We start from the raw sequence: 14,556 nt of genomic DNA, 5'->3' as shown, positions 1-14,556 counted from the left end.
GAGGTGATGAACTTGTTCTGGGAATTAATTGTGGTCATGGTTGCTAAATATTGTGAAGGTAGCAGGTCACGGATTTGTCCACTTTTGAATGGTTAAAACGGTGAATTTTATGTTATGCACATTTTACCATAATTTTAAAAAGTAAGTGCCCAAAGATGGTCTAGTCTATGGATGACGTTAAAGATCTTTATTTTTTAAGACAGAATCTCATATATCCCCATGTTGACTTCAAACTTGATTTATAACTCAGTTTGACTTCTTACCCTCCTGCCTCGACATGAATGCTGGGATTATAGGCATGTACTACCATGACATGTTTATGTGGTGCTGGGCATCAGACCCAGGGATTTGTACATACAAGGGAAGCATTCTTCCAACCGAGCCATATCCTCAAACCTACACACACACACACACACACACACACACACACACATATATTTTTTGAGAAATGTTTCACTACATAGGTCCTGCCTTACCTGGAACTCACTGTGTAGATGAGACTGGCCTCAAACACAGAGATCTGCTTGCCTCTGCCTCTTGAATGCTGGGGTTTAACGTGTGCATCACCTCAGCAGGATAAGCCTAGATATGTTTTTAAAAGTTGCCCAAGTAAGTCCTTCCCTATGCACTTAATATGAAAAGACAAGCCGTTAGCATTGAGTGGCTGTTGAAACTTACGTGAACATGTGGCATCTGGCAGAAGCATGTGGCCACTGAGGCAAAAGCATTTGTAGCTGCCGTGTGTATTCACACACCTGTGCTGGCATGGCCGAGGCTTGGCTCCACACTCATTCACATCTGCAGAGTCAGTCAGAACAGGGAGATAAGTTAGCAGAGTCACAAAACATCCATGCAGGGTAGACTAGGTGCCAATTTTCAGAATGACAAGGGCTCACCACTTAAGTCCTTTCAAACTGTCAAAGTCTTTCCACTTGGAAAGATTGGTGAGGATGTGGAGCAAATAGGACAATTCACCATTGAAGAGAATGGAAATCACTACAGGCAGTTTGGAAAACTAAAGTTAGAAATAGACCTACCTATGAGCTAGCGATTTCAGTCGGGTATATTCCTAATAGAAATGTAAATTGTCCTTTCACACCACACACACAATCATACACTAAAAAGACCATAATAGCATATATATTAGTTGAAGAGATTCAAATGCACCTCAGCAGTATAGGTATATGATGAGTATGCTGTACAGCAGTTAAATAGAGGAAACTACAAGTATATGCAACAAAAGATGTATATCACAAACAGATATTGAGTAGAATATAACTGGGTACACCCATGATGAAGTGAAGTCGAGATATGACTATCTCTCCTGTCTGTCTGTCTGTCCATCCATTCATCTTATCTGTGTGTCCATCCTCACATTGTAGCCCAGGCTAGTGTGGACCTAGAGGCAGCCCTCATGGTTCATCCTTTCCAGTGCTAAGGGTCACAGGCATAAGCCATCCACCATCCATGGCTGTGCTTTTCTTGTTGACGGAAGAAATGCTCAGATGGGTGGGAGGCAGGAACAGTTTAACTTCTGGTTTTGGTTTGTGTTTGTTTGCTTGTTTTTTTAAATCTGAGTTCCAATTAGAAACACATTGTGACAATTTATCAAGTTGTACATTTTATGAAAACATTTCATTTATTATTATTATTAGTGTATGTGCGCCCATGTGTGTATGTGTGTGTATGTTTGTGTGATATGTATGTAAGAGTGTGGGCACATGGATGCCATGGTGTATGTGTGGAAGTCAGAGAACGACTAGTGAGTGTCAGTTTTCTCCTTCTGATGTGTGTCTGAGAGATCAAACTCAGGTTACCAGGCTTGTACAGCAAGTGCTCTTACCTGCTGAGCCATCTCACTGGCTCAAGTAATACATTTCTAATATATGCACACTGCTATATGATGCTACTGAAATAAAGAGTTAGAAACATAACGTGTGAGCACTTTTGCCTTTACTAGGTCCTAAACAGCTCATGACAGCATTGTTGTGATTTTGGGTGGCTCCAGACCTACACCCATTGTCTTAGCTCATAATATTCTAGAAAGAACCCTGACAGGCAGTTGGTAGTGAGGTTGCAGCATATTTAATTGCACATGAAGGTATACTCAGTGTGTTTACAAAGCTATGTGTACAGATTAACAACAAAACCTGGGGTGAACAGCTCTCAATGCTAGCCATGGTTGTGGTTAATTGGTATGTTCAAAGGTATATTTTGGTAAAAAAGTTAAACATTAAGAATAAGTAACATTTCTTTTAAAGTAAGAAAATGATAAAGGAGGTGGGCTAGGGGTGTAGCTCCATTAGAATTGTGCTCACCTAGCATGCACAAAGCCCTGAGTTCAATACCTAGTGCCACAGAATCCAGACATGGTCTTGCATGTCTGTAATCTCAGCACTCGGGAGGCAGATACAGGGGAATCAGGAGTTCCAGGTCATCCTTAGACTGGGATACATGAGATCCTGTCTCAAAAAGGAAAAACAGTACAGGAGAAAAAAATGTTAAATGATATTGTGACAAAAGGATCTGCCTTGTCTTTGGAGGACTCATAGCATAACTCCCCAGAAAAGAAGACAGTTCTGATGGCAGCAAGCAGAACGCGCCCTTGAAGAGTAAAACAATAGCTCTTCCTGCAGGTTTTCTAATACCCAAAGCTTCCTTCCCCATTGCTTGTCTCCTTGATCCCTCCTCTATCTCTTTTACATACTCCAACCACCTTATTGTCTCTTTTAAAGCTTTTATTAGTTTTCTGTATTTTGCAGAAGTGTGTGTGTGTGTGTGTGTGTGTGTGTGTGTGTGTGATCTCATTGGCCCCCAACACTACCCTCATTTTTTTGTTTTGTTTTTTCGAGACAGGGTTCCTCTGTATTGTTTTGGAGGTTGTCCTGGAACTCGCTCTGTAGACCAGGCTGGCCTCGAACTCACAGAGATCCTCCTGCCTCTACCTCCCGAGTGCTGAGATTAAAGGCGTGTGCCCGGCTACACTATCCTCTTTTAAGAGTGTAATCGAAACATGTGGACTGGACATAATGGAAAACCCAGTGTATTGTGTCTCTTGGCTTTAAGCCTGCGGGTGGTGACTCATTCATGTCTTAGAAAGAGAATTTTTTGGGAAACACATTAGTTGAGGCCCGAGGCCTGTTTCCATGATTGGTCTTTGATCAGGCTGCCATGTGATAGGGGGGCTGTAGAGGGAAGAGAGGCAACCTCAAAACTTGAGCCAACTGGTCCACTCTCTCAGAGTTAATATTTAACTGGAACCCTAGAAACAGCATGAGAAATAGGTCTTCTAGTCCAAAGGGTTCCAGAAAGGATCTACAGAAAACCAAGCTCCTGGTATGAGAGATCTAATAAGAGATCTCACTAATGAGACTGTGATTCTCAGCATTTGCCGTGTGTGCATGTTTGTGTGGGTTTGGGTTCATGAGTATGAATGAGGAGGCCCAGGGTTTTGGAGACAAGAAGAGAGAGCTCAGCTATTAGGCTAGACTGGCTGGCCAGTGAGTCCCAGATTACAGTTCTTTATCATCATGCCCAGATCTTTTTGTGTGTGGGTGCTTAGATCTGAACCCTTAATTGCTGAGTCATCTCTATGTCCCTCTGGAAGGTTCTCATGAGAGTGATTAAATGTGATTTGCTGGTTGTGCTCAACCTTATCTCAGGGCTAGGGGCACTTTCTTGTGGCTTTCTTTCTGCAAGGGTTGCTGAACTTCTCTTGACATTTGAGTCCATATAATTCCTTTATGTTGGGGCTGGTATGTATTGTGGGGTGTTTAGGAAAAGGGGTGGAATTTGTTCAGCAGATACCAGTAGCAGCACCTTCCCTAGCTGTGACAACTGTGTCCAGAAATTGACAGATGTCCCCAGAATGGCAAAACTATTCTAGTTGAAACTTCTAGTCTACAGTCAAGACCAAGGAGTCCCTTTTTCCTCATCAAAGTGCTTTTGTTTGTGTGTTTGTTAATTTTGAGACAGGACCTCTTGTATCCAAGGAACCTGCCATGTAGGCAAGGATGAATCTTTAACCCTCCTGCTTTTACTGTCCAAGTACTAGGATTGCAGGAATTTGCCATCACACCCTGTTTATTATATATTGGGGATCAAACCCAGGGTATTGTGCATGCTAGGAAAATACTCTACCAACTGAACTCCAGCTCCAGCATTCAGGGGTGGTTTTTGTTTAGTATAATTTCTACAGCCTCTCAGCATCAACAATTATTGCCATTTGGACCAAGCTATTTTTGTTGGTACAGGGTACTTCTGGTCACTGTAGGGTGTTGTGATGGTTTGAATAAGAATGACCCCATAGACTTGCATATTTGAATTATTGGTCATTAGGGAGTGGCACTATTAGGAGGTGGGTCCTTGTTGGGGTAGGTGTGGCCTTGTTGGAGGAAATATATCACTGGGAGGGGTCTTTGGGATTTCAAATGCTCAAGTCAGATCCATTGGCACCCACTCTTCTTGCTGCCTGCAGATCCAGATGAAGAACTCTCAGCTAATTCTCTAGCACCATGTCTGTTTACATCCACCATGCTTCCCATCGTGATAATAATTGAACTAAACCTCTGAAACAGTAAGCCAGCCCGAATTACACGTTTTCCTTTATAAGAGTTGCAATTGTCATGGTGTATCTTCACAGCAATAGAAACCCTAACTAAGACAGATGTTTAACCAGTAGATGCCAGCAGTACCTCCTCCAAATGTCTGTTAAAACTGCCAGATGTCCCTTGGGTATGATTCCTTCTTTTTGGCAACTAAAAATACAGGATTCTCAGTTAAGTTTTAATTTTATCTAAGAATCTAGTATGCTTTTAGCATGTATACCATACAATATTACTATATAAACATATACTGTTATCCCTTAACTGAAAGGTAGATGCAAATGGACATTATATATTATCTGACAACTTTCTTTGGAGGACAGAGTTTTTTCTAGACTTTTCTTATTCATTTGAGACAGGGTCTCAGATAGTCCAGGATGTTCATGAGCATATAATGAGGCTTGACTTAAACTTCTGAACTTCCTGCCCCTATAATGCTATGTGCTGGGATTATGGTCATGTAACACCATACCTGGCCAGTGTTCTAGATATTAAATAAATCTTTAATTGTCATTAGATAAATAGCCTAAGACAAACATTGTAAATTATCTTTTGAAATACATATGTTGCTGGGCTGCAGGTGTAGTTCAGTTGGTGAAGTGTTTGTCTAGCATGTACAAATTCTTGGATTCCATCTTTAGCTCTATATACACTGGGTGTGGTAGCCCACACATATAATCCAAACACCTGGGAGGTGGTGGCAGTAGGATCATAAGTTCAGCGTCCATCTTGGGCTACTTAGCAAGCTTAGGCTATGTGCACTGTTTCAAAGCAAAACAGACCAGTGTGGTGTCATATACCTTTAATCCCAGCACCCAGGGGGCAGAAGCAGGCAGGTCTCTGTGAGTTCAAGGCCAGCCTGTTTTACAGAATGACATCTAGTACAGCGGTCTCAAAAACAAAAACAAAATCTCTCAGAAATGCTTATGTTGGGGTAAAAATATGCACACTATTCAACAATTCCACTTTTCAATATTTATCTCACAAAAACCAGTCCACTCAAGACTGAATGACCATGAGTGGGTATGAGTAGAATGTTTGATTTAGCATTGTTTGCAGTGGCAGGGGATTGGAGACAACATGCCTTTAATCCCAGCACTTGGGAGACAGAGGCAGAGGGATTTCTGTGAGTTCGAGGCCAGCCTGGTCTACAGAGTGAGTTCCAGGACAGCCTCCAAAACAATACAGAGAAATCCTGTCTCAAAACAAAACAAAACATAAAAACCTACTTCATAAAAAACAAGAGTTATTTTAATCAAAGCCTTTATTGCATAATTTTGGAAAAGTATCAGAAGTTTCTCACTTAATCAAGGAGAGATTTGCTGAAAACTCTTATCTTGAAACCATGTTACATTCAAGATTTGACTACCATCCTGTAAGAAATCCTTGGTGCTATCTTTTCTTCCCTGACCCCATTGTAATAGAGTTTGTCTCAGGATCCTGGTGGTATACTGACCTTGACTGCAGGTCTTCCCGGTGTACCCTGGAAAGCATCTACATTTATTTGGTCCCACACACTCACCAAATTTGCATCTGGGCTCACACGTAGCTGTAAAAGGAAGAGATCCTGATATAGTTGACACAGTGATAATATGCCCAGGTAGGTTGCTTTCTACACAATAGAGAACTCTTTGGGAATGGACTGACAATCTGTCTCCTCTCGACTCTGCTTTGACCTTTCCAACACTGGGCAGAGATAGCCTTTTGAACAAAACCAGTCCTCACACCCACCATGCTACGAACAACAATACATTGTACTCATTTGCTTAATGTGGCCATGTCTCCAGTGCTACAAAGCTCCCAAGACCACACAGCCAACCACTTGTGCATGCCAACCCAAAATACTAATAAGGAAAGAAGAGCATTTAAGAGAAAGCCACATCAAAGTAACTTGGGTAAGTTCCAAAAATGGAAATGGAAGTTTCCTTCATTTCTTTCTGTCACTGTCTTGTCCCATCCTTTATTTCTCGATTTTTTTCTTTATGTGTGTGTGTGTGTGTGTATACATATGTGTGTATGTGAATATACATATATGTACTTTAATGTGAAAGCCAAAGGACAACCTTTGGTGCCATTTTTCAGTTGGCATCTACTTGTTTTACAAAACATGTATTTATTTGTATTTGGGGGGTGGTGAATGCATGTGCCATGACATGTGTGGTCAGGGAGGGCAGAGGGGGGAGTCAGAGGACAACTTGCAGTAGTTGGTTCTTTTCTTCTACCATGTGGGTCCTGGGGTTCAAACTCAGGTTGTCAGACTTGGTGGCGAGGGCCTTTACCTAGTGAGTCATCTTAGTGCCACCCAAATCTTGTTTCCTGAGACAGAGTATCTCACTGGCCTTAAGTATCACAGACTAAGTTAGACTGGCTGACCAGTGAGTCTCAGGAATACACCTGACTCTGCCTCTACAGTTTCAGGACTGCAAACATGTACAACTATACTTGGCTTATTTATTTATTAGCATGGGTTCTGTGGATCGAACTTAGCTCCTCATGTATTTTGTGATAAGCATTTTACTGATTGACCTACGGCCCCAGTACTACTTAATTTTTTCCCTTTGGAATGATCAAGATCTTTTTAGTGTTGTTTGTCATCATTAAATTTGAACAGCTCATTCTGATGGGCACTCCAAGCATGGTGATGATGGCGGTCATAGAAGAGCTAACAAAGGCAGGGTTCGTTTTTCTGTTACCAACGTTTGTATCCTGCCTGATACATGGCATGAAGTAGGCATTCGATAAATCTTTCTTCAGTGAACAAAATGGTAGGTTAAAACAAGAGATCCAGAATTTTGTAACTGAATTGGGAGCAAGGAAAAAATGATGAAAATGATGGCAGATTTGAATCAGGCACATGGGAAGGAGGTAAGAAAGATGAGTGTGAGAATTTCTGTCCATTACTGTATCCTCAGTGTCTTTGGGAAATTCATTTTTCTCTTGTAGCATTTTATGTCATTGTGACTATGCTAAATATGAGAAAATAGATGCATCACATGCAAATATGCCACACACAAATATATCCTATATATGCAAATAAATTGCAGTGCTGGGGTGGAACCCAGAGCCTTGAGCATGTTAGTCAAATGCTCTACCACTGAGCTATATTCCTAGCCCTTGTTTTTGTTTTTGTTTTCGTTTTGAGACAGGGTCTCATTATGTAACCTAGGCTGGCCTTGAACTCATGATCCTCTTAATTCTCCTTCTCTAGTGCTGGGATTAGAGATGTGTGCCACCATACCCAGAACACATATTTTTTTCCAAAAGTAAATAAAACAACAGACATAGAAATTGTAACAGGGAAACATTTTGGTTCTGAACAAGTCCTAACTAAGAAGGCAAGGAGACGAAAAAAACTTCCCCAGCAAATTTTTTCCACTTCTAGAGACTAAAGAGATGGAATTTAATTTTCAGTGTCTCCTTTGTTATGAACATGTACTTTGTGATGCAGCTTTAAGTTCAGATGTTAGAAAAATAAATCTTTTGTTGTTTTTTTAAGACCCAGAGTCCTGTGATTGCTCCCTGGAAACTGATTTCCAATGTGATCCAGACAGGAAAGCCCAGAATGAATGCCAGACAGCACACAGGAGAAATGGTGAATAATATCCTTGCTTTAAGGTCCACACTTCAGAAAGATGTTTTCAATTTACAGTGACTTTGGATCTGTGACCAGAAAAGCCCATCCAGCAAAGGATGCACAAAGTCAAACTCTCATGCTTCGTTCTCTCCCCAGACTCCCTGATCTGCAGTTTTTCATCTGGAATTTGTCTTTGGCCAGCACTTCATTCCGTGTGACATATGTTTTGAGGTTAATGATACAGACTCGATCAGACTCCACCACTAAGAGAACATTTAGACAGAGGCAGAGGCCAAAGGCTGGGGGTGGGCGGGCTCCAGCGTGCATGGGTGCAGGTCATTGAGAGAAACAAAGAATGGACAGTAGATGGAAGAGAAGGAGTGTATGGACTGGGGCCTCCCAGCAAGAGTCTGGTATTGCTTGTTGGGGCAGGTTGACATGTGTTTTTCTTACTGCACAGGCTGACCTCTGGTTTAGGAATAAGGAACATAGGAAGAGGGGAATAACTATCCTTGTTATTTCGTGCTTCTAGGAACATATGACCTTACCAAACAAGAAGGAACGTGCAAGGTCTAGGAATGTAGCTGTTAGCAGAGTGATTGCCTAGAACGCAGAAAGCCTTGAGTTTGGTTCCCAGAACTACATAAACTAGGCATGGTAGTGAGTGGCTATAATCCTAGCACTCAAGCAGAAGGGTCAGGAGTTCATGATCATCTTCAGCTAGGGATAGAGTTTGAGGCCAGCCTGGGCTACATGAAACTATGAAAAATATTCAATAAAATGTGTTATATACTTCTAGATCTAGAAGTCATCCACTGCACATTAAAACCCAAACATTCAGCACAGGAAACAGAGTTGCTAGCCATCTTTAGCTTCCAGCATCTGCATACTGAACATTTTTCTTAAACTCTCCCACTGTATCTTTTAACCTTTTGTTTCATATTCCTTTGTGCGTATGATATATAGTTCAAGAAATCTCTGAGGTTGTGATTGGTTGTGCATATTGTGGCCAGACTTCTCTGATCCAGTTGAAGAATAACCCTTGCAAAAAGTCGAATTTCACTCTCATTTGCTCACCAGTGGTATGCTGGGTCTGACCGAGTTTTATGGCAGTAAGTGCTGAGGTTCATGAGAGTGTAAAAAATTATAAGTCACATGTCTCAGGTGACTTTTACCTCTTTTATGCTGTTTCTAGGTAAAGAACAAAGCTGTGTTTAATGCTCCCATTGCCTGGTGTTTTGAAGGATGGAAATGTGACAAAAGCCATTGCATTGTTTTTCTGTGTGACAAGCTGTAACTACATGCTTTAGTGTTTCCACTCTGCACCTTCTGAGAGGTATTGCCCTTCCATGTTCCAGAGGAGTAAACAGAGCGTTGGTTAGCTTCACTACCTTCTCCAAGTTCATCCACATCAGTCTAGTGAATGATAACTTTGATTAGAAAACATTTAATCAGGGTGAGGCCTGCTCTGTGCTAAGCAAGCATTCTACCAACTGAGCTACATCTAGTTGCCCTTTTAATTGACACAGGTCCCAGAGGGATGCTTTAACTTCCTTAACTGGATCGACAATTATGATCTTCATTTTTTCCTCTGCATGTCAACATTCTGGTCATCCCATTATGAAGAAGCCCTGATGGCTGAAAGTTTTGAATTACAGGGAATGTGTAGAGACTGTATCCATGTCTTCTTCTGTTTCATAGATTTCAGATATTATCAAGTTCTGCCCTCCTCTAGAGTCAATCTAGGTATTTTAAAATCTTGTATGTATTCTTTGTCAATTTTATACATGTATACAATGTATTTTGATCATAGTCAGCTCCCATTATACCTCCTCTTGTCCCCCTCTAACTCCCTCTGAACTCCTTCTTCTCCCCAACAAGTCCTTCTCGTACTTCCACATCTTTTGCCTTTCTAGACCCTGTGGTGATTTGAATAAGCATGGCCCCCACAGGCTCATATATTTGAATGTTTGCCCATTAGGGAGTGGCACTACTTGAGAAGGACTAGTAGGTGTGGCCTTGCTGGGGTAGGTGTGGCCTTGTTGGAGTAAGTGTGTCATTAGGGGTGAACTGTGAGGTTTCAAAAGCCCAAACCCAGCCCAGTGTCTCTCTTTCTACTGCCTTTGGATCCAGATATAGAACACTCAGCTCCTTCTCTGGTACCATAGCCTACCATTATGATAATGGACTAAACCTTTGAAACCGTAAGCCAGACCCAATTAAGCGCTTTCTTTCATAAAAGTTGCCTTGGTCACTGTGTCTCTTCACAGAAATAGAACCGTGATTAAGACAGACCCACTGAATTTAATTAGTGTGTTTTCTTAGCCATGGGTAGTTGTGGGAATTTTGGGGCAGAGGTAACTTATCAGAGCCTACCCTACTAAAAAATAATGACTGCTGATGGGGGAAGTCCTTCTGTGTATATGTTGATGAATAAAGCACTGTTGGTCAATAGGAAGCAAGATAGGTGGGACTAAGAGTCTAGGAGAATCCCAGGAAATGTAGTGAAGAGAGTGGTTGCCATGTGATCCTGGAGAAGAGAGGACAGGTCAGGATGCCATCCTCGGAAAGATAAGTTCTTATAGAAATATATATTAATAATTACGGGTTAATAATTAAGTCAGAGCTAGCCATTAAGAAACCACTGCAAACGGCCAACAGCTTCATAATTAATATAGCCTCCTGTGGGTTCATTTGGGACTGATGCGGCTCTGGGACCAGGCTGGCAGGAAGCACGCACGTTACAAACTGCCACCATGCCAGCAGCTATTAACTAGCTATTTGGGGACCAGTTAGAATGCAAGGAGTTGGGCCATGTATAGGTCTATGAGGAGATAATGTAGTTACTTTTAAAATAGCTAGCATTTAAATGCACTTACAGAACATTCAGGCATATTACTACCCCATTTAACAGACAAGGAACTCATGGTTAGACATTTGAGACCAAATTTCTACCCCAAGGTAGTGAACTCTATCCTAGACAATGTAACCAACTGCCTTGGAGAAATTCAGTGTTGATGGTTCTCTACCGTAAGTATGGGTCACTATGGAAGTCCACATAAAAATCAACACAAGGCAGAAGTCTATGTTCATCTCAGCTCTCAGAAATCCTCTGGAAATTATCAGAGGTTTCTCATGTAAGCTCCTAACAGAATCTGAGAAATAGTGTCTAAGGAAACAGAAATTTCCTTAGTATGTAATCTGCACAAAATAATACAAAAAAACCCAACACTTTTGCAAACATGCATGCATTTCTTGCCATTTGAAACTGCACTCAGGAAATTTAAAAATGGGGAGGCACGTCTATAAGGTATAAATGTCTCTGTTCTACTTTGTAGCCAGAGACTACTTGGCTGTTAACCTACAATTAATAATTAAAATGTGTATTTCATCAGAAATCAGTTGGAAAAACTACAATTAGAAGGAGTTCATTGGTCTGGTTTTGACCATCTCAGTTTCTACAGATTGAATCAAATTAAAGCCAAAGCAAGCCCCAGTTTTACTTACTCAGACAATAACAGAGATAATAACAGACAAGAGAGTCTCCTGAAATAATGTCCATCTAGTATGAGAGTGTCAGCCATTCTAGATGGGACTTTGGGTATTGTTAGTTACCATCATCCTTACTCCAGATAATCCATTGGTAATGGTGTCACAGACAGAAAACTGACCCAAATCACAGGACAGTTTGAATTTTTACAAACATTACCTTCACATACTCCCTTGCTGTTCCTTTTCCAGCCATAGCAGCAGGCCATCTTGGTTCCATAGCGACAGACCCCAGGCTGGTGTGTCAGTGCCGGCAACCTGTAATCCCTTGAACTGTGGATAACAAACCACATATTGATATGGAGAAAACAGAGAGGGCCACAGAGACTCTTCCTTGCCACAGGAGCAATAGGACAGATGTCAAGTACCTGGGTGATTTCTTCAGACCTGACAGAAGTGCTAGATTCTACGGGGGGGGGGGGGAGGGAAATCTGAGTTTGGGAGTTTGCAGCCTCTGCCTTCCACCCCTGACAAGCTTCCTTCTAATATTGCCCATTTCCTTTTTTGCTTTGGGTTAAAGACATTGATTACAGAATCTATAAAGGTAGAGTGTATGAAAGTGACCAAAACTTTGGACATTTCTGAAACCAGTGGAATGCCACTTCTCTGATCTGTTTTGAATGGGTACAGTGACTTTCCTGTTCTGGTTTTGTGTCAGTGACTCACTGGCTAAGTGACTTTGGCTCAGACAAGAGCTCTGCACTGTTACTTCATGGACCACCTGGAAGTCATTGAACAACCTGCACTCACCATACGCTACACCATACAGACAGTTTAGAGTTATTCTGCTAAGGCATCTCAGGTTACAGATGAGGGAACTCCAACAGCACACGGTGGAGGCAAGACCCCAAGCAGAGCCAGGTGTTGGGGATTTAAACTTGCTGTGCTTCAAATAAGCCTCTTGGAAACACCATTAACTATTGGGCAACAATCAATAAACATTTTCTCAAAGGGACTAGAGGTAAATATTTCAGGCTTTGCAGGTCATAGGTTTCTGCCTATGTGCAAAATCAGCCATAGGCAATTGCAAACAGATGGGTGTTATCCAATAGTACTTTATTTCTGGGGTTGGGAAGCTAGCTGGTTAAGTCAGTAAAGTGTCTCATGTATCCCAGGCTGGCCTTGAACTTGGCATGTAACCAAGGTTTACCTTGAACTTTTGGTCTTCCTGCTTCCTCCTTCCTGGTACTGAGATTACAGGCATGCAGTACAATTTCTGATTTTGGTTTATTATGTTGTTGAGGATCAAACTCTGGGCTTCCTGGGTGTCTAGTGAGCACTCTTTCAGCATCCACATCCCTAAACACAGTATTCTTTTATCCCATCATCAACCATGTGGAAATGTTAAAACTGGTTTTGGCTCATATGTTGTATAAAAATGGGGCTACTTTGGTTTGTGGGTTGTAGTTTGCTGACCTCAGATCTGAAAAGTGAGTTCCTGTCTCCCAGGAAGGGTCCTAAGTGACACACCAAGAAAGGAAGTTCCTTGCCTGTTTACCAGCTTGATGTCTTGGGGTTGGACAGGACTGTTACCAGACTAAAAGAAAAGTCATACAATTTATGGAGGGCTGCACTTGATATTCCTCATGCATATGAAACACAATGTCAAATCATTTGTTGAGCTCTTTAACAGCTAAGCAATGTACATTTTAACAGGCACAGGGTTGAATATAATTATGCTAGTTTGTAGCATCTTAGTCCAAGTCAGACAGTTAAACAAGCTTATCCATTTCTCCCATGATCGATCTGCCTTTCCTCCAAACTTCATTTATCAGAGATTAAAAAGGTGGAGTTTGGGCTGGGTGGTGGTGGTGGTGGTGGTGCACACACCTTTAATCCCAGTACTCAGGGTGCAGAGGTGGGCGGATCTCTGTGAGTTCGAGGTCAGCTTGGTCTACAAAGTGAGTTCCAGGACAGCCAGGGCCATTGCGCAGAGCAACCCTGTTTCAAAAAACAAAAAAACAAAACAAAACAACAACAAAAAGTTAGAGTTTGGGACATCTCATTCACCAAGAGCACAAAATGTGAGAGAAAATAAAGTTCTGCAGGACTTTTTTCACCATTTTTATTTTATGTGCATTGGTGCTTTGCCTGCATATATTTCTGTGTGAGGGTGTTGAATACCCTAGAACTTGTTGGAGTTGTAGACAGTTGTGAGCTCCCATGTGGGAATTGAATCTGATTCCTCTGGAAGAGCAGCCAGTTCTCTTAACTGCTGAGCCATCTCTCCAGTCCCCTACCTTTTCATTTTTAATAGAAATTCATAAGCTGTTCATTCAACTACTTAGAGCAGGATTTCTCAACCTCTATATGACTGATATTGTAGGCTGAATGATTGTTTTTTAGGGGGGAGGTCTTGGACAATCTAAGATATTTAGTAGCATCCTTGGTTGCTGTCTGTAGTTGTCAATAGCATGTATCCCCCAAGTTGTGACAATCTAAAAACATGTCCAGCTTAGCTGAGTGTGGTGGTACACACCTATAATTCTAGCAATCCAATAACACCCATAATCCTCTGGAGTGAGAGACAGGACAATTGTAGGCCAGAAAGATATATAAAGCAAGTTCCAAGATGGCTAGGGCCATATAACAAGGCATAGCAAGATGCTGTCTTCAAAACTTAAGTGACATTTGCCAAAAGTCCCCCACAAGGCAAACCTGTCTTCTATTAAGTATTGTTACTTTAAAATGAAACATTTGTTGAGCTTCTTCTGTGTTCCAAGCTCTTACTTGGCCATATGGATGAAGCAGAGGACAAGAAAGAGCCAGCCTTTGATTTTTAGTTCATAATCTATGGCAGACAGATGCACAAGAGTATAGACTAGGCTG

The 14,556-nt window shown here is 41.5% G+C and overlaps 1 protein-coding gene across 3 annotated transcripts in view; it reads right to left on the bottom strand.

The window, feature by feature from the left end:
* Egfl6 (EGF like domain multiple 6) overlaps positions 1-14,556 on the bottom strand; it is a 56,205-nt gene that overhangs the window by 26,943 nt on the left and 14,706 nt on the right. For all 3 annotated transcript variants that reach the window (XM_040744048.1, XM_040744046.1, XM_040744047.1), the window contains exons 2-4: positions 11,888-12,000; positions 6,061-6,153; positions 679-798 (exon numbers count right to left, since the gene is read on the bottom strand). In XM_040744048.1, coding sequence (XP_040599982.1) covers positions 679-798; positions 6,061-6,153; positions 11,888-12,000 — 326 coding nt within the window. The remainder of the gene's footprint in view (positions 1-678; positions 799-6,060; positions 6,154-11,887; positions 12,001-14,556) is intronic.

This window comes from Mesocricetus auratus, unplaced genomic scaffold, assembly GCF_017639785.1.
Source record: "Mesocricetus auratus isolate SY011 unplaced genomic scaffold, BCM_Maur_2.0 Super-Scaffold_100003, whole genome shotgun sequence".
Lineage (NCBI taxonomy): Eukaryota > Metazoa > Chordata > Mammalia > Rodentia > Cricetidae > Mesocricetus > Mesocricetus auratus.
Note: the sequence above shows the minus strand (reverse complement) of the source record. Positions and strands in the feature narration are given on the sequence as shown.